We start from the raw sequence: 23,452 nt of genomic DNA on the forward strand, positions 1-23,452 counted from the left end.
CATCGCCCTCACGACCGATGCTTCGGATGTGGCTGTCGGTGCAGTTGTTGAACAGCGTGTTGCGGGTGCGTGGCAGCCCCTTGCATTTTTTAGCCGCGGTTTGCGAGACAGTGAGCGAAAATACAGCGTGTTTGACCGGGAACTGTTAGCGTTGTACCTGGCTATGCGTCATTTCCGTTTCCTGCTGGAAGGCCGCCCTTTCACAGCCTATGTTGACCACAAACCATTGACGTTTGCTATGGCGAAGGTGACAGAGCCATCGTCTGCTCGCCAGCAGCGCCATCTAGCGGCGATCTCCGAATTCACAACGGACATCCAACATGTGGCGGGTAAAGCGAACCCGGTGGCAGACTGCCTGTCGCGGGTGCTGGTGGGCCCTGTGCATCTTGGGGTTGATTTTTCAGCACTGGCTGCCGATCAACCTGGGGACCCGGGTATCGTTGCACTGAGAGCTGCGAGTACCGGTCTGGAGCTGGAGGAGGCAGTGGTGCAAAATGGTGGGCCTGCCCTCCTTTGCGACGTCTCCACGGGCCGCCCCCGCCCGGTGGTGCCGGTTGCTTGGCGCCGTCGGGTCTTTGATATGGTGCACTCTCTTTCTCATCCGGGTGTCCGGGCGTCGGTGAAGTTGGTGTCTTCGAAGTTTGTGTGGCCTGGCCTTCGCAAAGAGGTCAAAGAGTTGGGCGGCCACATGTGTGGCGTGTCAGCGCGCAAAAGTTCCCCAGCACACTAGGGCGCCCCTTGAGCCATTTTTGATTCCGGCCAAGCGTTTTGATCATGTGCATATCGACCTTGTGGGGCCTCTTCCCCCTTCCCAGGGTTTTACACATCTCCTTACCATGGTAGATCGGACCACTAGGTGGCCAGAGGCGGTTCCTCTGTCTTCCAAGACATCTGCGGACGTGGCACGCGCTTTTCTTTCAGCTTGGGTCTCACGTTTTGGTGCGCCGTCTGATATCACCTCTGACAGAGGCCCGCAGTTCATTTCAGATCTCTGGTCGGCGCTAGCAAAGTCTCTGGGCACACAAGTTCACCGTACCACTGCCTACCACCCCCAGGCTAACGGCTTGTGTGAACGTTTTCACCGGTCGCTTAAGGTGTCATTGCGGGCTGCGCTCTCAGACGCGAACTGGTTGGATCGGTTGCCGTGGGTGATGCTCGGGTTGCGCTCGGCTCCTAAGGCTGACCTGGATGCCTCGCCTGCAGAGTTGGTGCTCGGTCAGCCGCTCCGCGTCCCAGGGGAGTTTCTGCCTCAGAGCTCGGCCCCCTTTCCGTTTCCTGTTGCGCGTCCTGCGTCACAGGCCGCTTGTGCACCGGTGCCCGTGCATCATTTTTCTCCTCGGTCTTTCGTGCCAACGGATCTCGCGACCACTCGGTTTGTTTTCGTGCGTCACGATGCTCACCGGTTTCCCCTCCAGCCCCCGTATGACGGCCCGTTTAGAGTGTTAGAGGCGGGCTCTAAAAGTTTCATTCTGGACATGGGCGGGCGCAGGGAGCGCGTTTCGTTAGACAGGCTTAAGCCAGCTCATCTGTTGGCCGGCGAAGAGGTGCTACCGGCCCGGGTTCCCCGTCGTGGTCGCCCCCCTTCTAAGACCCCTGTGTTGTTTTCTCCAGTTGTGCCTCCTGATCCTGTGCCTGTTGTAAATGATGTCCCTTCTGCCTGTTCCACCCCTGCGTTTGCGGACGGGGGTCGGCGTAGCCGTTATGGTCGCCTCGTTAAACCCCCTGAGAGGTACTGACTTTTGTCCCATTTTTTTTCTCCCTCTGGGTGTTCGGGGGGGGGGCTGTGTGGCGTGCACTCAGGGGTGTGTCCTCTCACACAGTGGGTTGATGGGTAATGTTAGAGGCTGTAGCTATATATACTTCCCGTATGGGGAACATGTGAGTTCTTCCTTGTTACTGAATAAACCACAGTAAACAGTACCTGCGTCTCTGCCTTTCCTTGTCTTGCCATAATATAACAAAAAAGTACATTACCGACAGAAACCATTTTATACGTTTGGTTACCTAAATACTTCACATTTCCAGGTTCTCCCACAGCTCTTTAATGTATAACATATATTATAGTCTATAAATGCTCACAAGTATGTGGATTGGAAAGAACAAAGGAGATATGTTTAAATCCCTCAGAAATGTTGATGGTTCTGAAAAGAGAACCTGTGGAAGCCTTCAGTTGTCACAAAAACACAAAATGTGTTTACTTTAAAATGCATTGTGAATGTGAGTGTCAGTTTGTGTCAAGCATATACCGTCAGTACCTAATCCTGTATGTATTTGTTCTGGCAACAATACATTAGATTGATCTAATGAAATTAATATATAGTCAATAAAACCATTGTTGAACATTCAGATACAGCAGAGCTAACCCTGTTGCTGTCAACAGTGTTACTGCTGCACATTTACAAATGATTGTGTCAACAATGTTTAATGATGTTTGACGTTGCTGAGAGGTTTCGCAAATTAAGAATTTCATTGAACTGTGAGGCACATTGTGTTTCCTTGACATGTCATAACATATAAATTGAATTGAATTGAATACATTCATACTTGTTCATTTAACAATGAATTTGACAATTTCATTTCATCCAGTCAGCAAATCTGAAGATGGAGATGGATATCCACCCCAGGTCTCAGCTCCACCATACCCATTCCTTCTTCATTTCACACCTTTGAAAAAAACTGTTTGTATAGTGTGTAAGCAACTTATGTACACTACTATACTGCTTTATACATTATTATGTATAGCGAGTTATATTTTAGTTGATATATGCAATTGCTATTATGTTTTGATCGGTGATTAATCTATATAACTGTTGTAAACCTTTCTTTCCCAGCGGCATCCTCCCTCTGCTCCAGTCCCCACGTCCTCAGTTGAGGAGATGTTTGCGTAAGTAAAACACAGTATAGATGTCTGTCCATTTCCCAGCACATGAGCATTCCCATTCATCTCTTTATATACAGACTATGACACATATGCTTGTATTAAAGGTTCATTGACACGCGTGAACTCACATCTGTGACGAGACAAACCAGTGAGGCAAAGAGTCCTTACAAAGTCAAGATGATGGAAAAACAGAGCGCTCATCACGATACAGACGACGATCCCCTGTTCAAATTACAGTTGTTATGCAGCCTCTGCTGGTCTTGTTGAGTCAGTGCAGTGTGGAGTACCAATGGAAATAATCCCAACAGTAAAACATAAAGAAAAAGCAAGTGTTTAAATACAAGAACAAAACAAATATACAAACACAACAGAACTTCTACTGTGTGCGTAGTGTGTAATGAGTTGCATCATACACAGCAGTTCAGGAATTGGTCTTGAAAAGGGACGCTGTGTAGTTTTTTTGTGTTAATTTCACCATGCTGTGCATTTCTCATCCTCAGTCACTCATGTGGACGTGACACCTGCACTGCAGGACGCCCCAGGACAAATGCTGTGTCCTAAATGCTACCAGACTGTGGTCACCACCACGGAGCACAAAGCAGGTCACCTGACGTGGGCCGTCTGCTGCGGCCTCACCATCTTTTGGTAAAAGGGATTGTTTTGATTAGAACTAGCTGCACATAGTTTCAATTGGATGGTATCTAATGGAAAACTGAGGGAGACGTCTTAAAATATAATCTAAAAATGTGTCAACTCAGGCTAAGAAAAAGTAAAGATACAAAAGTTTCTGTTTTAGAAGTTATTTTTGTAGGGACAAAATGGTTGTTAAGTCCTATCTCCCTTTGTTTTCCTCATAGATTCTATGCAGCTGCATCCCGTTCTGCATTGATTCTTGCAAAGGACTTAAAACTCTTAGTTTGTAATCTGACTTCTGAGCTGCTTGCAGCATTGCAGATTTACACTGTTGTTATTTCTATCTTGTTTTCATATCATTTGCTTTGGTAAAAAGAAAAGGTAAAATCTTTCTTTTCTGGTGCTAGTTTTATTTTAGGAGGATTATCTGCAAGGAAACAAGGTGAAATCAAAACTGTCTTTGTGATGCTTCAGTGCAGTTTCACAGACTTTTATTTTTGTCAAGGCTAACTGGCTTTAGATGGGACATTAGGACCTGGAAAATAAAAGGTCAAGCATTGAAAGAAATGGGACTCCTGGTTTCAATCCAACAATGTTCCATGCAGAAACTACACAAGGTGATGTTGAAGTAATACAAAATTCTTAATAACAACTTTGTAATAATTATGTAATTGTTAGAATAATTAACTTTTTGTCTTGGTTTGGTTATATTGGATCTTCCTGTGTCAACCACCAGGTGGTGCTATATCCTTGGTGCAGGCAGAGACTATATATAGGTTTTCCAGATTGCGGAAAAAGAAAGTGAAAGTGTTAGTTCCCAGTGTGCACAAGGAAACATGTTACTTTATGTTATTAGCTCATGCTTTAAGCGATGAGATCTCGATCTTTCTTGACAAAGTGTTTCCTATGAGAGCAATTTCTCCTGTTATTGTTTGCAGAGTCTCTCCCTCATGAGGCTTATGTCTCTTACTACAACTGTGACTGTCAAGCTAAAGCTGATTTCTTACTTTGACATAACAATCATTGCATCAAGTGAATGAAAAGCATGTGTAAGTGCAATTTACTATTTGTTTAAATTCTCAAAAGTGTGTGTACAAATGTATCCTCACATGATTGGTTACAAACACACACACACTGAGACTCTAGAGATAAAACAAAACATGGGAGAGATATTCGCTGATTAAACAAGTTCTCCTGCACTCTTTCTCTGGGCTGTGGCACAATGTCTCCCTCATTCTCTCAGTGCTGTTTCCCCATCTCCTCATCCAACCCATCACTTACCAGCTGCTTTCCATGTGCAGAATGCAAGTGAGAACAAGACCCAATTTACTATCGCAACAAAAATCATGTGCAAATAATTAATAAAAGACCCACCTTAAATGATGATAGAATACGTTAAATATTGTTGCTGTCAAACACTTTTACTGCATTGTGAACAATTGGCACATGTCTTGTCTTTCATTACACCCAGTAAAATGAAATATGAAACATAAACCTAGACACTAATATTGAAACAGAAAACAAGGTCCCATCCACCATTCAGGGGCCAGTGAGTAAGCATTAAAGTATCTGAAGTCACGTGCTTTCAGATAAACCATGTGAGAGAACGAAACTGAAAGTTGCTCATGTCCTATAAAAGGGAGTGTGCAGAGCCACAAACTCAAAGGAAAGGAGTGAAGGGGAGACATTTATGTTCCTATAAAGGATCAAGATATTTTCTTCTATCAGGTTAGTTCTACTCATGCTATTATAACCTTAAGTGTAAGTGTTATTTCAGTGTAGTGCAATGATTAATATGTTGAAACGAACCCATGAATAATAATATGATGATCTGAATGCATCTTCCTCCACTCGGGTGAATTCCTGGATTAACATCTAGTCTGAATGTTCTACTTTACAGCAATGGGATCAAGTCAGTCTAAAGCTACTCCCATACGTTCTGAGGAGCCACGGAGGGTGGTGTCACGACCTCCACCACTCTTAGAGCAGCCATGGAGGGAGGTGTCAAAGTGAGTATGATCCAACATTCAGTCAGTGTGATTCCATTGTGTCCTCAGTGTTTGTGCTTCTGCTGCTCAACACATGGTCTTAAACAGCTCATTTTTGTTTGTGTGACAGAAAAAAGATCCCTATTGCAATGTTGTGCAATCATAAATAAAACTAATACAGCACTTTATTCAGATTGTTTACAATGTTCTGTAATTTACAGGAAGTACAAGGAAAATCTTGAGTTTGTGAAATCTTACCAGCCTGAAAACGAGCAGGTCAAACAAATCAGGATTCTGCTTTATGGACCAATTGGTGCTGGAAAGTCGAGCTTCATCAACTCTGTCGACAGCCTTTTGAAAGGCAGACCTGCTGGTCGAGCTCAGACAGATGCAATCTCTGGGAAAAGCTTCACCAGACAGGTATGAACAACAGGAAAGTATAAAACTCCATTGAGGGTAACAAACCACAGGAATTCATTTTCAATAGTAGTTCACGGATTTAAATACAGAGAAACTTCTACTAATATTAACATGTCAAAACAGCAGCTTTCTATCAAATGTTTTGTTAAATTGTTGTCTGTATATTTAATAGCAACAAATTCTAGTCAGCACAAGCTAAATAAAATGAAACATCAAATCTTTCTAAATCTGTCTGTTGATCATCTGAGTACTTATTGTTAACCTCTTATAGCTTTGCACTCATTTCAATTTCAGGTTAATGTGTGAACTAGAGGCCCAGAGTTTCAATCTGTAGATGTTCATACAAATCACCTTTCTCCAGCCTCCCCACACATTCCTGATCGGCCCACAGATAACTGCTGATATTTACTTTGATTCATTGATGTAAATAATTGCACCTTCTGCCTTACAGTACAAGACCTTCAAATTTCGCAAAAGTCCAGGGGTCACTTACTCTTTTGTTTTCAATGACATCATGGGCCTTGAGCAAGGATCGGACACTGGAGTCTGTGAAGGAGACCTCAAACTGGCCCTGAGAGGACACGTGAGAGAAGGTTACAAGGTACAACACTGTGAACTTTAACATTAATTAAAGTCTATTTTAAACCAAAAAGACAATATTTGTTTCATATTTATCATAGTTATCGAAATTATTAGTGAAATTTGACAAACGTGATGAGCACATTTCCTGCCTCATAAAACAAAGTGATTTGCTCTTACATTTCTTTTTCAAATATCACAGTTTTCTATTGGCAAATTGCTGAGTTTGGGGCACATGGCAGCCACATGTACATCAGTTAAATAATCTGAACAACATCACGAATGTGTGTCACATTAACGATATGAGTAAATGTGAACGAGACAAACAAATGAGGTGAAACACAGAAAGACTTTAAGTTACATTAAACATGATCTGATTGTATTTGATTGATTTATAGTTTGACCCTGACCAAGAACTGAAGGAGGGTGATTATGGCTACAACTCCGATCCCACTTTGGAAGACAAAGTTCACGTTCTGGTGGGTGTTGTTGCTGCGGACACAATGTCTAGGTTAAGTGATGAGATGGTGAAGAAGATTAGAGAGGTCAGACTGGAAGCCAGTAAACTGGGTGAGTGCACAACAATTGTTTCTCTGCGTGGACTAACAGTGTCACATTGGATTGTATGAGTCAAAATACCAGGACACAAATGTTTGAAATACTGATCAGGTTTCTTTTTCGACAGGAATTCCCCAAATGGCTATTATCACCAAAGTTGATGAAGCCTGTCCCGAGGTTAAAAAGGACACATGCGATATCTATAAGAGCAAGTACCTGAAGGAAAAGGTACATTTTGGAGTTTTTGTAAAATATCATTTTTCTGCAGTACGATTACTCAAAACCATAATTGTGTTACTTTGACTTAGGTTGAAGGATTCCACCAGCAGCTGGGCATTCCAGAGAACTGCATCTTTCTTCTGAAGAACTACAGTCATGAAATTGAGTCAAATGACAAAGTGAACGCTGCGATAGTGTGCGCACTGAAACAGATGCTTCACTATGGAGACGACTACCTCAACGACCTGGAAACATGAATTCCCATGAGGCAAAAACACAGTAGGTGATTTTTAGGGGAATGAGGAAATATTCAGTCAATGTTTACTGTCTTTTTCAAGCAGGCATGCTTGAAGCATGAAATATGGAATAAAAATGCATAAAAATGTGGTCCTAAAGTCTTTAAATCATTTCTGTCATTGAGACTTTGCACAATAGCAGGACAATGCTCTGTCATTACGTCATTAGCTTGGTGTGACGTCATCACGTGATCTGGTCAACAACTCAGCTGTTGTGATGGTGCCTTGATGTGCCGCCTGAAAGATGTGATTCAAAAGCTCACATCTTTATTCTTGACTCCCAGTATTTAATACATCACCTGAGACGAACAAATAAATTCTACATTCCTTGCCTGGTATGTGCTTCATTTAGTTTATCTTAAAAAAACACATAAAAATCAGACAAACAAATGATTTTGCTTAAGAGACGAACAAACAAATATTATATATCATGTATAATATAATCATCTCTATCCTGCGCTTTACCTCTCTGGGGACTCTTTGTATTCTTTTTCAGTTTGACCAATATTGTGATGTACTGTTATTTGATGTTCTTGCAATCTAAGTTGATTAATTATGTTGTTATGTAGGCTTTGTACCATGTATCATTGAGTTCCTGGTGTAGGGAAGTAATGACGTACAAATATAAAAAATACACTCTGTGCAAAAAAAACTAACTTTAATGTTCAGTGTGGTACATCGGTGAAGCTTAAGAAGACGCAGCTTTACAGATTTCCCTTCCTCTACTTAGTTTTCAATCAGTGTGGCAATCATGCTCTAATTATGTTAATGTACTGTCCTTAATAAATTTCTTTTTCCGGGACTCTCTCAGTTTTATTCTCGTTCTTCCTGCATCAGTCAGGACCAGGCAGCTCCAGAAGAGACCTTCTTGTTAGTGGAAAGTCACAGGTAGGTACAGTGAAGCTAATTGAGCACATTTGAAGCTATATAACAATGACATGCTGTTGCTATTTTGTTAAAGTTATTTGTTTGTGTGAGGGAGGCATAGTCATACACCCAGTTAGAATGATATATATTCCACCACTGTGAAATAGATGTTGTCTTGATATATGTGTTTTTATGTCAAAACAGTTTTGTACTATAGAATATAACTTATAATAGTCATGTGGCTCATGTTGCTCTAATGGATTTAGGATCGATTGATGACAAGACACAGGGACTGACTGGGCCTGTTCACCACGAGCAGACTGAGCAGAATACACTGTGGCACTGCATTCTTCTGTATGATCCAAATACAGACTAAAGAAGCACTGAGACACTAATAATACTGGTTGTTTCACTGAAGAAGTATCTGAGCAGGTCTCAGCTTCTACTGTCAGAACAATGTGCTTTCAGGCTCTGTTGCTCACAAAGGAAATGAATCATAGAATCACTTGCTGTTATCAACCGCTCCCATCCGGCCGGAGCGAGACCGACTGTTCTTCAACGTTACAGATATCGTTCTTAAGTTCAATGTTGAGGTATAGGTGCATGTAGTTCACTTTGTATTTCTACATCATGACATTTAACTAGACTCCATCAATTTGACACCTTTAGTGAGACTTAAAGTAGCAATAAAACTACAACAGTGCTTTGAAAATACCTTCATGGATTAAAGTAATACTTACAATAAAACTGTTGCAATGAGCCTGTGGAGGGAAACTCAAGTTGAATTTCCATCACAAGCCTCATCTTGACCAACTAAAATAATGCTTACTCAAGGAACGTTATAATGAATTAAGATGTAACATAATAAAAAAGTACAATACCCACAGAAACTATTTTATACATTTAGATACCTAAATACTTAACCTTTCCAGGTTCTCCCACAGCTCTTTAATATACGACACAATATTGTCTATAAATGCTCAGAAGTATGTGGATTGGAAAGAACAAAAGAGACGTGAAAGTTTAAATCCCTCAGAAATGTTGATGGTTCTGCAAAGAGAACCTGTGGTAGCCTTCAGTTAAAATACATGTCCCTTTTCCTTCTTCATTTCAAACGTTCGAAAAAACCTCAACTGTTTGTATAGTGTGTAAGCAACTTATATGCACTGCTTTATACATTATTATGTTTAGCGAGTTATACGTTAGTTGATATATATAATTGCTGTTATGTTTTGATCGGTGATTAGTCTAAATATCTGTTGTAAATCTGTCTTTACCGATCGCATCCTCCTGCTCCAGTCCCAAAACCTCAGGTGAGGAGATGCGTGCGTATTTAAAAAAAAGTACAGACACCTGTCCATTTCCCAGCACATGTGAATGCACATTCATCTCTTTACAGTCTATGACACACATGCTTGTATTAAAGGTTCATGGACACGTGTGAACTCTCATCTGTGACAAAACAGACCAGTGAGGCGAAGTCGGTGGGTGAAATCCTCTGCTTATGACCAAACTGATCTGAAGATTAGTCCAATTGTAGCTCAACAATTAACCATTGTTCAGTGTTCTGTATGCGCACATTCACATTTTGAGGGTGTCTGTTTCCAATAAACAGATAATTAATAATATAACATCTCAGGATTCTGCTTCATGGACCAGTTGGTGCTGGAAAGTCGAGCTTCATCAACTCTGTCGACAGCGTTTTAAAAGGCAGGCTTGCATGACAAATGCAAACAATTGGAACACCTTCACCAGAAAGATATGAACAAGTGGAAAAGATAAAACTCTTTGGAGGATAACAAACCACAGGAATTCATTTGAAATAGTGGTTCACTGATGAAAATATAGAAAACTTCTACTAATATTGAAATGTTATCACAGAAGCTTTCCTTTAAATGTTTCTGTACAAACGTTGTCTTTATGTTTCATTGCAATACATTCTAGTCAACAAAAGCTAAAATGCTCTAAATCTGTCTCATGATCATCTTAGTACTTACTGTTTTTTACGCCTTATAGCTTTGCACACTTTGGAGATGAGAGGGCTGGGAGAGCTCCTTCACCTGCACCACAGAGGATCGATCAGCACAGGTGAGAGCTGTTAGCAGATCGATCCTCATGCTTAAAAGGCAGCGTCTGAGTTGCCTCAGGAGGAGAGGAGAACTCAGACACTCAGGATCAGAGAGGCCACAGGAGTGAGCTGTAAAGCTCGTCCCTTTAAGTTTAATTTTATTTATGTTTGTTCAAGTGTGTTTGAGTAAATAAAAGATGTTACAACGTGAATGGTTTGTCTCTGGCTTCTGTGATGAGAGCACTGTTGCATGGTAAACTGCCACACACCCATTTAGATTTAAGGTTAACTCGTTCTAGAACTTGATACAAATCACCTGACCTCACCAAGTTCAAGTTTCCTTGGGTTGTCAGGCAGTTTCTCCAGCCTCCTGATCGGCCCACAGACAACTGCTGATTTTTTTTTTACCATTGTCTTCAAGTCCCTTCAGTCCCTGTGGAAGACATGAAACAAGCCCTGAGAGGAAACGTGAAAGACGGTTACAAGGCACAACACTGTGAACTTCGACATTAATTAAAGTCAAATTTAACAAAAAAAAAACAATATTTGATATATATTTATATTAGTTATCAAAATTATTATTGAAATTTGACAAACGTGATGTGGACATTTCCTCTCAAAAAACTAAATTAATTTTTCTCACATTTCTTTTTGTCTGAAGTCACTTGCTTTCAGAAAACCACGGGAGAGAATGAAAGTGAAAGTTGCTCATGTCCTATATAAGGAAGTGTCCAGAGCCACAAACTGAAAGGAAAGGACTGAAGGGGAAACATGTAAGTTACCATAAATAAACAAAACATTACGAGGCACGAGTCCTGTGGTGAATAAAAATGCATGTGGCTCATGTTGCTCTCATGGATTTGGATGGATTGATGACAAGACACAGGGACTGACTGGGCCTGTTCACCACGAGCACACTGAGCAGAATACACTGTGGCACTGCATTCTTCTGTATGATCCTAATACAGACTAAAGAAGCACTGAGACACTAATAATACTGGTTCACTGAAGAAGTATCTGAGCAGGTCTCAGCTTCTACTGTCAGAACAATGTGCTTTCAGGCTCTGTTGCCCACAAAGGAAATGACTCATAGAATTACCTGCTGTTGTCAACCTCTCACATCCGGCCGGAGCGAGATCTACGTTTCTTCAACATTACAGATATCGCTCTTAAGTTCAATGTTGAGGTATAGGTGCATGTTGTTCACTTTGTATTTCTACATCATGACATTAAATCACACTCCATCAATTTGACACCTTTAGTGAGACTTAAAGTGGCAATAAAACTACAACAGTGCTTTGAAAATACCTTCATGGATTAAAGTAAAACTGTTTCAATGAGCCTCATCTTGACCAACTTAAATGCTGTTTAGTCAAGGGAAGTTATAATGAACTAAAATGTTATATAACAAAAAAGTACATTACCCACAGAAACCATTTTATACGTTTAGTTACCTAAATACTTCACATTTCCAGGTTTTCCAACAGCTCTTTAATGTACACTTCTACTGTGTGCGTAGTGTGTAATGAGTTGCATCATACACAGCAGTTCAGGAATTGGTCTTGAAAAGGGACGCTGTGTAATTTTTTTGTGTTAATTTCACCATGCTGTGCATTTCTCATCCTCAGTCACTCATATGGACGTGACACCTGCACTGCAGGACGCCCCAGGACAAATGCTGTGTCCTAATTGCTACCAGACTGTGGTCACCACCATGGAGCACAAAGCAGGCCTCACCATCTTTTGGTAAAAGGGATCGTTTTGATTAGATCTAGCTGTACATAGTTTCAATTGGATGGTATCTGATGGAAAACTGAGGGAGACGTCTTAAAATATAATCTAAAAATGTGTCAACTCAGGCTAAGAAAAAGTAAAGATACAAAAGTTTCTGTTTTAGAAGTTATTTTTGTAGGGACAAAATGGTTGTTAAGTCCTATCTCCCTTTGTTTTCCTCATAGATGTTTTCGATGCTGCTGCATCCCGTTCTGCATTGATTCCTGCAAAGGACTTAAAACTCTTAGTTTGTAATCTGACTTCTGAGCTGTTTGCAGCATTGCAGATTTACACTGTTGTTATTTCTATATTGTTTTCATATCATTTGCTTTGGTAAAAAGAAAAGGTAAAATCTTTCTTTTCTGGTGCTAGTTTTATTTTAGGAGGATTATCTGCAAGGAAACAAGGTGAAATCAAAACTGTCTTTGTGATGCTTCAGTGCAGTTTCACAGAGTTTTATTTTTGTAAAGGCTAACTGGCTTTAGATGGGACATTAGGACCTGGAAAATAAAAGGTCAAGCATTGAAAGAAATGGGACTCCTGGTTTCAATCCAACAATGTTCCATGCAGAAACTACACAAGGTGATGTTGAAGTAATACAAAATTCTTAATAACAACTTTGTAATAATTATGTAATTGTTAGAATAATTAACTTTTTGTCTTGGTTTGGTTATATTGGATCTTCCTGTGTCAACCACCAGGTGGTGCTATATCCTTGGTGCAGGCAGAGACTATATATAGGTTTTCCAGATTGCGGAAAAAGAAAGTGAAAGTGTTAGTATCCAGTGTACACAAGGAAACATGTTACTTTATGTTATTAGCTCATGCTTTAAGCGATGAGATCTCGATCTTTCTTGACAAAGTGTTTCCTATGAGAGCAGTTTCTCCTGTTATTGTTTGCAGAGTCTCTCCCTCATGAGGCTTATGTCTCTTACTACAACTGTGACTGTCAAGCTAAAGCTGATTTCTTACGTTGACATAACAATCATTGCATCAAGTGAATGAAAAGCATGTGTAAGTTCAATTCACTATTTGTTTAAATTCTCAAAAGTGTGTGTACAAATGTATCCTCACATGATTGGTTACAAACACACACACACTGAGACTCTAGAGATAAAACAAAACATGGGAGAGATATTCGCTGATTAAACAAGTTGTCCTGCACTCTTTCTCTGGGCTGTGGCACAATGTCTCCCTCATTCTCTCAGTGCTGTTTCCCCATCTCCTCATCCAACCCATCACTTACCAGCTGCTTTCCATGTGCAGAATGCAAGTGGGAACAACACCCAATTTACTATCGCAACAAAAATCATGTGCAAATAATCAATAAAAGACCCACCTTAAATGATGATAGAATACATTAATCATTGTTGCTGTCAAACACTTTTACTGCATTGTGAACAATTGGCACATGTCTTGTCTTTCATTACACCCAGTAAAATGAAATATGAAACATAAACCTCGACACTAATATTGAAACAGAAAAGAAGGTCCCATCCACCATTCAGGGGCCAGTGAGTAAGCATTAAAGTATCTGAAGTCCCGTGCTTTCTGAGAAACCATGTGAGAGAACGAAACTGAAAGTTGCTCATGTCCTATAAAAGGGAGTGTGCAGAGCCACAAGCTCAAAGGAAAGGACTGAAGGGGAAACATTTAAGTTCCCATAAAGGATCAAGTTATTTTTTGCTATTGGGTAAGTTCTCCTCATGCTATTCTAACCTCAAGTGTAAGTGTTATTTCAGTGTAGTGCAATGATTAATATGTTTTAACGAACCCATAAATAATCCTTTGTTTATGATGATGATATATGTTCTGTCTGCTTATCAACCGTCTAAGTAAACTTTCGGTCCTTGGTCCTAAAACGGGAGCCACACTAAAGTCAAAGAAACGCAAAACAGTGGCAGAACAGACAATTTTGAACAGAAGTACACAACATTTATTTAGCGATATTATAATGACAAATGAGGTACCAGATCCAACCTGGAAATTATTGATTGAGAGTTATGATTATGAGTTTCAGATGCTCGATAGGGTTACGATCATTTTAATTAGTTTGGTTTGATTTGGTTTGACCTTGGTCCCTGCCTTAAAAGGAAAGTCAAAGTGTTGCCTATAAAATCATCTTCTCCTCCTTGTTCCAGAGTCACTCTGTCCAGTGCCACATAAGCAAAGGTAAGGACTTCAATCTGTCTGTTACTACTATTGAACTGAATGGAATATCTTTTATTTTAGGTCATACATTTTTTGCCATGGACTTTTGTGAAGCCCTTTGTAACCTTGTTTATACAAGAGCTATACAAATAAAGTCATGATTAAAGTTTTTTTGTTACTGTGACTGTGACTGTCAAGCTTAAGCTTATTTATTTACTTCATCAAGTCAATAAACAGCAAAACTCCATGTGGTCATTTTTATCACATAATCAGTATATGCTACTTGTAATAAGTAGTTCAATAGGATTTGACAAGAGGAATTTTTACTCATATAAAATAAGATTTTTGTATTGTTGTATTAGCAGTTATGCTAAAAGGTTCAGGTTGTAGAATGTAGTGACCACTAGTTGTGAACTTGCATGTTGCAGCTGAACACCTGTTACCTCCCCTTTCATCATTAAATAAAACCTGTGGCAGTGATCAGTTACCACAGGTTCAAACTCATAAGGAGTTTAGTTTGTCCAGTCTGGGCTACTGTAAAAAACATGGCTGCCTCCGTAGAGAGGACCTGCTCCTTATGTCAATTTAAAGTATTTAAATTGAAAGGAACCATTTAAGGGTAAATAAACACAATAATTTGTACAATTTAGATGAAGCACACTGGTGAAAACATCACTAGGATTATTTTAAAATCAGTTTCTGCCAATCGATCCCTTTCACCATCATCTTACACACTGGACCTTTAAGTTACAATCTGATTGCATCTTCCTCCTCTGCGGTGAAATCCTGCATTAACATGTAATCTGACTCTTCTACTTTACAGCAATGGGAGGAGGTAAGTCCTGTTACATGTTCAGCTACTTGTAATACGATCCTAATATCCTGAATAAACAAATGAACAATCACAAAAAACATTCTCAATAATCACAGTTTGGTACTTTTTAGGTAATTCTACGCCATCGCAGCCGTCGCCGCCGCCACCAAGGCCGGTGACACCCCCTCCACCACTCTTTGAGGAGCCATGGAGGAAGGTGTCAGAGTGAGTATGATCTAACATTCAGTCAGTGTGATTCCATTGTGTCCTCAGAATTTGTGCTTCTGCTGCTCAACACATGACTTAAACATCTCGTTGTTGTGTGTGTGAAAAAAAAAAGATCACAATTGCAATGTTGTGCAATCATTAATTAAAGTAATACAGCACTTTATTCTGATTGATAAAAGATTTTCTGTAATTTACAGGAAGTACAGGGAAAATCTTGACTTTGTGAAAGATTTCCAGCCTGAAAACGAACAAGTCAAACATCTCAGGATTCTGCTTCATGGACCAGTTGGTGCTGGGAAGTCAAGCTTCATCAACTCTGTCGACACCGTTTTAAGAGGCAGATCTGCTGGTCGAGCTGCGACAGATGCAATCTCTGGGAGCAGTTACACCAAACAGGTATGAACAACAGGAAAGAATAAAACTCCATTCAGGGTAACAAACCACAGGAATTCATTTTCAATAGTAGTTCACTGATACAGAGAAACTTCTACTAATATTAAAATGTAAAAACAGAAGATTAATATTTAATGTTTTGTACAAATGTTGTCTTTATGTCTCAGAGCAATACATTCTAGTGAGCACAAAATAAATGAAATGAAACATTAAATCTTACAGAATCTGTATGTTGATAATCTGAGTACATTTAAATTTCAGGTTAATGTGTGAACTAGAGGCCCAGAGTTTTAATCTGTGGATGTTCATACAAATCACCTTTCTCCAGCCCCCCCACACATTCCTGATCGGCCAACAGACAACTGGTGATATTTACTTTGATTCATTCATGTAAATAATTGCACCTTCTGCCTTACAGTACAAGACCTTCAACTTTCGCAAAAGTCCAGGGGTCAAATACTCTTTTGTTTTCAATGACATCATGGGCCTTGAGCAAGATTCTGACAGTGGAATCAATGTGAATGACCTCAAACTGGCCCTGAGAGGACACGTGAAAGACGGTTACAAGGTACAACACTGTGGACTTTGACATTAAAGTCTAATTTTAACAAACCAAAAACATTGTTTGTTTTATATTTATCTTAGTTATCAAAATGATTACTGAAATTTGACAACGTGATGTGCACATTTCCTGTCTCATCAAACAAAGTAAATTGTTCTTACAATTCTTTTTCAAATATTAAACTTTTCTATTGGCAAATTGCTGAGTATGGGGCACATGGCAGCCACATGTACATCAGTTAAATCTTGTAAACGAGACAAACAAATGAGGTCAACCACAGAAAAAGAAGAATAAGTTAAATATTACCTGATTATATTTGATTGATTTATAGTTCAACCCTGACCAAGTACTGATGAGGGGTGATGATGGCTACAACTCCGATCCCACTTTGGAAGACAAAGTTCACGTTCTGGTGGGTGTTGTTCCTGCGGACGCAGTGTCTAGGTTAAGTGATGAGATGGTGAAGAAGATTAGAAAGGTCAGACTGGCAGCCAGTGAACTGGGTGAGTGCATAACAACTGTTTCTCTGCGAGGATTGATAGTGTCACATTGGATTGTATGAGTCAGAATACCAGGACACAAATGTTTGAAATACTGATCAGGTTTCTTTATCGACAGGAATTCCCCAACTGGCTATTATCACCAAAGTTGATGACGCCTGTCCCGAGGTTAAAAAGGACACAAGCAATATCTACAAGAGCAAGTACCTGAAGGAAAAGGTACATTGAGGATTTATTGAACAATGTCATTTTTCATTATATATGTCATGTTTGTTCATCACTGTACGATAACTGATCAACATAAATGTTGTTACTTTGACTTAGGTTGAACAATTTCACCATCTGCTGGGCCTTCCAATAAACTGCATATTCCTTGTGAAGAACTACAATGAGGAAACTGAGTCAAATGACAAAATTAACCCTGCGATAGTGTGCGCACTGAAACAGATGATTTTGTATGGAGACGACTACCTCAACGACCAGTAAACATGAATTCCCCTGAGGCAAAAACACAGTAGGCGATTTGTACAGGAATGAGAGAATATTAAGCCAATTTTTATTGTCTTTGCATGCAGGCAAGCTTTTAGCATAAAATGTTGAATAAAAATGCATACAAATTTGGTCCTAAAGTCTTTATATAATTTCTCTCATTGAGACTTTGCATGATAGCAGGACAATGCTCTGTCATTACGTCGTTAGCTTGGTGTGATGTCATCACTTGATCTGGTCAACAACTCAGCTGTTGTGATGGTGCCTTCACGTGCTGCAGGAAAGGAGTAATTCAAAAGCTCTCGTGTTTATTGTTGACTCCCAGTATTTAATACATCACCTGCTCTAACAAATTAATTCTGCATTCCTTGCTTGGTCTCTCGTTCATTTTGTTTATCTTAAAAAAACACGTTAAATTGATTTTGCTTTAAAGGCAAACAGACTAATATTATATATTATGTATAATTTAATCATTTCTATTCTGCGCTTTACCTCTCTGGGGACACTTTGTATTGTGATATACTGTTATTTGATGATCTTGCAATACATGTTGATTAATACTATTGTTATTTTTGGCTTTGTATCATGTATCATTGAGTTCCTGTTGGTGGGAAGTAATGAAGTACAAATATAAAGAATTAAATCTTTGCTGAAAGACGCAGCTTTACAGATATCCCTTCCTCTACTTAGTTTTCAATCAGTGTGACATCATGCTCTAATAATGTTTCTGTACTGTCCTCAATAAATGTCTTCTTCCGGGACTCTCTCAGTTTTACTCGCATTCTTCCTGCATCAGTCAGGACCAGGCAGCTTCAGAAGAGACCTTCTTGTTTGTGGAAGGTCACAGGTAGGTACAGTAAAGCTTATTGAACACATTTGAAGCTATATAACGATGACATGCTGTTGCTATTTTGTTAACGTAATTAGTTAGTGTGAGGGAGGCGTAGTCATTCACCCAGTTCAAATGATATATTCCACCACTGTGAAATAGATGTTGTCTGGATATATGCTCTAATGGATTTAGGATAGATTGATGACGAGACACAGGGACTGACTGGGCCTGTTCACCACGAGCACACTGAGCAGAATAGACTGTGGCAATGCATTCTTCTGTATGATCCAAATACAGACTAAAGAAGCACTGATACTCTAATAATACTGGTTCACTGAAGAAGTATCTGAGCAGGTCTCGGCTTCTACTGTCAGAACAATGTGCTTTCAGGCTCTGTTGCCCACAAAGGAAAATGACTCATAAAATCACCTGCTGTTGTCAACCGCTCACATCCGGCCAGAACGAGACCTACTTTACTTCAACGTTACAGATATCGTTCTTAAGTTCAATGTTGATGTATAGGTGCATGTAGTTCACTTTGTATTTCTACATCATGACATTTAACTACCCTCCATCAATTTGACACCTTTGGTAAGATTTAAAGTAGCAATAAAACTATAACAGTGCTTTGAAAATACCTGTTACTGCTGTAAATTTTGTCACGGTTTGGTATTTTCTATTGTTAAGGTTCTCCCTCTGTTTGAAGTGTTCTCTGTTTATTTAGTAAATCTCTGTTGTGTATGTCTGAGTTATTTCCTGTTTTCACTGTTTTATTTTGTAGTCTCTGTTCCTTGTGTGTTTTCTGTCTTCACTTCCTTTTGGTGATTGTCTGCGCCAGTCCTCATGTGTTTCACCTGTGTCTAATTGCCCCTGCCTTCCCTGTGTCTGTATATAAGTCCCTGTCAGTGTTGGGAAGGATACTTTCAAAACGTATTCCGTTACAAATATACATGCCTAAAAATCTAATCTGTAACATATTCCGTTACATTAACTAATCTGAGTAGCGTATTTGGAATACTTGAATTACTTCCACATTATATTGCATTTTATAAGTGTAGGAATGCGGTGTTGTTATAGTCAGTTGAGCAGGGGGCTTGTTTGTGAGCCCCACTACCATGGGGAAAAAACTGTTCTGTTGGCGTGAGGTTTTAGTCCTGATAGCCAGGAACCTTTTTCCGGATGGAAGTCTCTGAAAAAGGTGGTGACTGGGATGGGAAGGATCTGCAATGATCTTGCCTGCTCTCTTACTGGTCCTAGAGTGGAACAAGTCTATGAGAGCCGGCAGGTCACAGCCGATGACCTTCTTGGCTGACAGATTTATCCGCTGCAGTCTGCCCTTGTCTTTGGCAGTGGAGGCAGCAAACCAGACGGTAATTGATGAGGTGAGGATGGACTCAATGATGGCTGTTATAAACTCAACCATCACTTTCCATGGCATGTTTAATATTTTCAGTTGCCGCATGAAGAACATCCTCTGCTTGGCCTTCTTGATGGTGGAGGTGATGTTCTCGGCCCATCTCAGGTCCTGTGCGATGATCATCCCCTGGAATCTGAAAGACTGGGGAGTCGCACAGGGTGAGGGGGCGGTTTGGGCTGGGCTCCTCCTGAAGTCTGCTACCATCTCTACAGTTTTTAAAGCGTTCATCTCCAGGTAGTTCTGGCTGCACCAGGAAGCCAGGCTGTCAACTTCCTTTCAGTAGGTGGCCTCGTCCCCATTGGAGATTAATCCAATTAGGGTTGTGTCGTCGCCAAACTTCAGAGTTTGACAGAGTGGTGGCTGGAGGTGCAGTTGTTGTCCACTAAATCCATGGAACAGGCGAGAAAGTTGGGACATAAATCAGATGGTGTTGTGTCCCTGATGTTAAGAAGCTTGTCCATTGCGAAAATAATCTGAGTTGGGTCGCAATGAACAGAATGAAATACTAAAAACAATCACAGAAGTGCGCACCAACACACGAGGCAGCCGTTCGTGGCGCCATCTTTCTTCGCGCTAACGAAATTCTAACTAAAGGAATAAAGCTACTCATAATTTGTATTCTAAATACGTAACGCCGGTACATGTATCTTCTGTTACTCCCCAACACTGGTCTCTGTGCTTCCCTTTGTCCTGGTCGGTACGTCGTCGAAATGTTTATCTCCTGTGCTTCCTCTCCTGTGCTTTTTGATTTGCCTTTGCTCCTGAGCTCCCTTCCTCTGCATCTTCGTGGAAGCCTCCAGTGTTTTCCCCCGTGTGCTTTTTGTTGTTTTTTCCTGATAAACATACCTTTTGTTTAAAACTCTGCATCCTGGGTTCATCTGCTTCACAACTTCCCTGTCACAGTCATCCAAAACCAGTGGCGATTTAGCCTGAAATTTCTGGTGGGGCAATTTTGTATGACGTCATGTTCCTAGTGGAACATTCAACACAAATACACAGATAAGTAAAGTCATACATGTGCCAGGTTAACTCCTTAACATACTTACATGGTCAAAATAAAAGTTTATTACTTCAAAGTTCATCAGATTATAATCAATTCAGTTAAGGAAATAGGTGGTGGGTAATATTAACAATGTAAAAAACTGAATGAAGCAGACAATTTTAGTTTTCACTGTAACACGTTACAACACATCAACATCAATACTCTGAATAAAGAGCTTTAGGAGATGTAATGCTACTTTAAACAGCTGCTCTTAAAATGCAGATGTGACTTTAAATACTCACGTTTAAGTTGATCACTGTAAATGTGAAACAACTTTACATACCATTAGATATCTAACGTGGTGGAGCTTATTCTCCAGACACACACAGTCTCCTGTATCAGATTCATCCTCATAAACTGACGCTTCTCTCTGCTGGGGGACCGGCTCATGTCGGTTCATGTCGGGTCAATAACTCTGTACTGTCCCGTTAGCATCGCTGGTTTCTTGCCTGCAGGCTAGCGGAGCTAAGCTAACAAGCCAGGTACAGAGCTCTCGTTACCTGCGAATCACTTCTAACACATAAATAAAATACTAAACTTGATTACCACAGAAACGGGAGCTCAGACATGTCTAGCTTCTCCGTCAGGAGAACAAGCCGTACATCAAACCGTATTATTCATCTGATGTGTGAGTGAAATCTCTCCACAGTCTCAGGTCGTGTTCAATGACCGGGAATAATCTGTTAGATCAGGTGAAGCCGAGCAGGAAACAGGCTCGGAGCTGGAGTCGCGTTTCACATTGCTCGAGTCGAGGCAGATTTCGTGGAAAACATCCGAAAGTGCCCCCCCACCCAATGTTAACTTTGTCCTGTGTGGTTCAGGCTCATTGGTGTTTCCATGGCAACAGTCTTAAGTTTGGGCCTTTGCCCCCAGAGCAGAGACGGACGGCAAGAGAGAAGCTCATTTCAAAGAGCAAGCACACAGATAGAAACACAAACGAATCAAATGACTCCAAAACAAGACTATAATGATTGTGAATCAGGTTTATTCACACATACATTCACACTACTTTGCATATAAAATAAAATAAAATATATTTTGCCACAAAGTACAGATGTATTGAACTTTATGCACAACGGCGCCATCTGGTTTTGGTGGGGCAGTGTCCAACGTGCCCCTAATATAGAAACGCCACTGCCAAAAACCCATTGACAAAGTGCTGTGTGAACAATGTTAAGTGGGGTTTGAAATTGCTGAGAGGTTTCGCAAAATTAAGAATTTCACTGAACTATGAGGCAGAATGTGTTTCCTGTACATGTCATACAATTTGAATTAAATACATTCATACTCCAACTTCCTCTCATCCAGTCAGGAAATCAAGCGATGGAGGAGGGAAACCCAAAACAGGTCTCAGCTCCACCATACCCTGGACAACCCATGAACTACGGGGGTATGGTACATCCGCAAGAAATCTACCCTCAGCCGGGATTCTCACCGGCTGCACCTCCACCTGTTGTTTATCAAGGATGTGTGTGTCTGAGGTCGATGCTTAAGAAGATGTTGTTACTTTTCCTTCTTCATTTCACAGCTTTTGAAAAAAGCTCATCTGTTTGTATAGTGTGTAAGCCACTTATATACTAAACTGCTTTATACATTATTTCACGGAATTGTGGCTGATCGAAGCTACACCGGACTCCGCCGCACAGCTGACCGGCTTTCAACTGTTACGCACGGACCGCGTCCCGATCCTCTCACGCAATGCAAAAGGCGGAGGGATTTGTTTTTATATAAACCATGGCTGGTGCAGCGACGTGAAAGTAATTTTACAGTCCTGTTCTCCGGACCTGGAAACTTTTGTCATCACCTGCAGACCGTTCTCCTCTCCCCGTGAATTCACCTCTTTTATCCTGGCCGGTGTTTACATCCCCCCACAAGCTGACGTGCGCGAGGCTCAACGACAACTCGCTGAGCAGATACTAGGAATGGAGAGAAGGAGAGCGAAAACCTATTCCCCCGTTATTGTTGTTGGGGACTTTAATAAGGGGAACTTATCTCAGGAACTCCCAAATTACAAACAGTTTATAAAATGCCCGACCAGGGGGGAGAACACCCTAGACCACTGCTACAGCACCATCAGCAAGGCTTATCATGCAGTTTCCCGCGCTGCCCTGGGTCTATCCGACCACGCTCTCATTCACCTGATCCCGGCTTACAGACAGAAACTTAAACTTTCTAAACCTGCTGTGCTGAGATCTAAGAACTGGAGCAGCAGAGAAGCTGTGGAGGAGCTGCGTGACTGCCTTGACAACACTGACTGGGAAATGTTTAAAACTGCTTCTAACACCCTGGACGAATACACAGATGCTGTTACGTCCTACATCAGCTTCTGTGAAGAAAGATGTATTCTGACACGCACCAGGGTGAGCTACAACAACGACAAGCCCTGGTTCACAGCAAAACTCAAACAGCTTCTTTTGGAGAAGGAGGTGGCCTTCAAGAGTGGGGAGATGGATGGTTTCAGACTGGCTATTTACTTGTTTGACATTGTTTGATATTTACTCAATTCGACACAGCTGAGCGGGCCTGAGCCCACCTGCAGGTGGATCACTAACTTCCTGACCGACAGGAAGCAGCGCGTGAGTCTGGGGAAGCTTTGTCTCTGAGACCCGGACCATCAGCACTGGAGCCCCACAAGGTTGTGTGCTCTCTCCTCTCCTCTTCTCCCTCTAGACCAGGGGTAGGCAACCTTTACTATCGAAAGAGCCATTTCGCCCCCTCTTCCCCCAAATTAAATCTGTCTGG

The 23,452-nt window shown here is 40.9% G+C and overlaps 2 protein-coding genes across 2 annotated transcripts in view; both read left to right on the forward strand.

Annotated features, from left to right (window-relative positions):
• Nucleotides 1–5,083: 5,083 nt before the first annotated feature.
• LOC128457963 (uncharacterized) overlaps nt 5,084–23,452 on the forward strand; it is a 34,253-nt gene continuing 15,884 nt past the window's right edge. The window contains exons 1-2 of the mRNA XM_053442531.1: nt 5,084–5,242; nt 5,415–5,523. Of these exons, the coding sequence (XP_053298506.1) occupies nt 5,140–5,242; nt 5,415–5,523 (212 nt within the window). The 5' untranslated portion in view covers nt 5,084–5,139. The remainder of the gene's footprint in view (nt 5,243–5,414; nt 5,524–23,452) is intronic.
• Nucleotides 13,858–18,180, forward strand: LOC128457965 (interferon-induced protein 44-like). The gene is made up of 8 exons (XM_053442533.1): nt 13,858–13,975; nt 15,257–15,268; nt 15,379–15,472; nt 15,673–15,871; nt 16,287–16,436; nt 16,762–16,933; nt 17,049–17,149; nt 17,255–18,180. The coding sequence occupies exons 1-8, from the start codon at nt 13,873–13,875 to the stop codon at nt 17,414–17,416; spliced, it is 993 nt and encodes a 330-aa protein (XP_053298508.1). The 5' UTR covers nt 13,858–13,872; the 3' UTR covers nt 17,417–18,180.

This window comes from Pleuronectes platessa, chromosome 16 (genome assembly GCF_947347685.1).
Source record: "Pleuronectes platessa chromosome 16, fPlePla1.1, whole genome shotgun sequence".
Lineage (NCBI taxonomy): Eukaryota > Metazoa > Chordata > Actinopteri > Pleuronectiformes > Pleuronectidae > Pleuronectes > Pleuronectes platessa.

What these genes read in the sequence shown, in the direction of transcription:
- LOC128457965 (XM_053442533.1), top strand. Translation starts at nt 13,873, where the DNA reads ATGTCCTATAAAAGGGAGTGTGCAGAGCCACAAGCTCAAAGGAAAGGA. An exon ending in CCATGGAGGAAGGTGTCAGA is followed by an intron (nt 15,473 to 15,672) that starts GTGAGTATGATC and finishes TGTAATTTACAG; the next exon opens with GAAGTACAGGGAAAATCTTG. An exon ending in GGAGCAGTTACACCAAACAG is followed by an intron (nt 15,872 to 16,286) that starts GTATGAACAACA and finishes TCTGCCTTACAG; the next exon opens with TACAAGACCTTCAACTTTCG.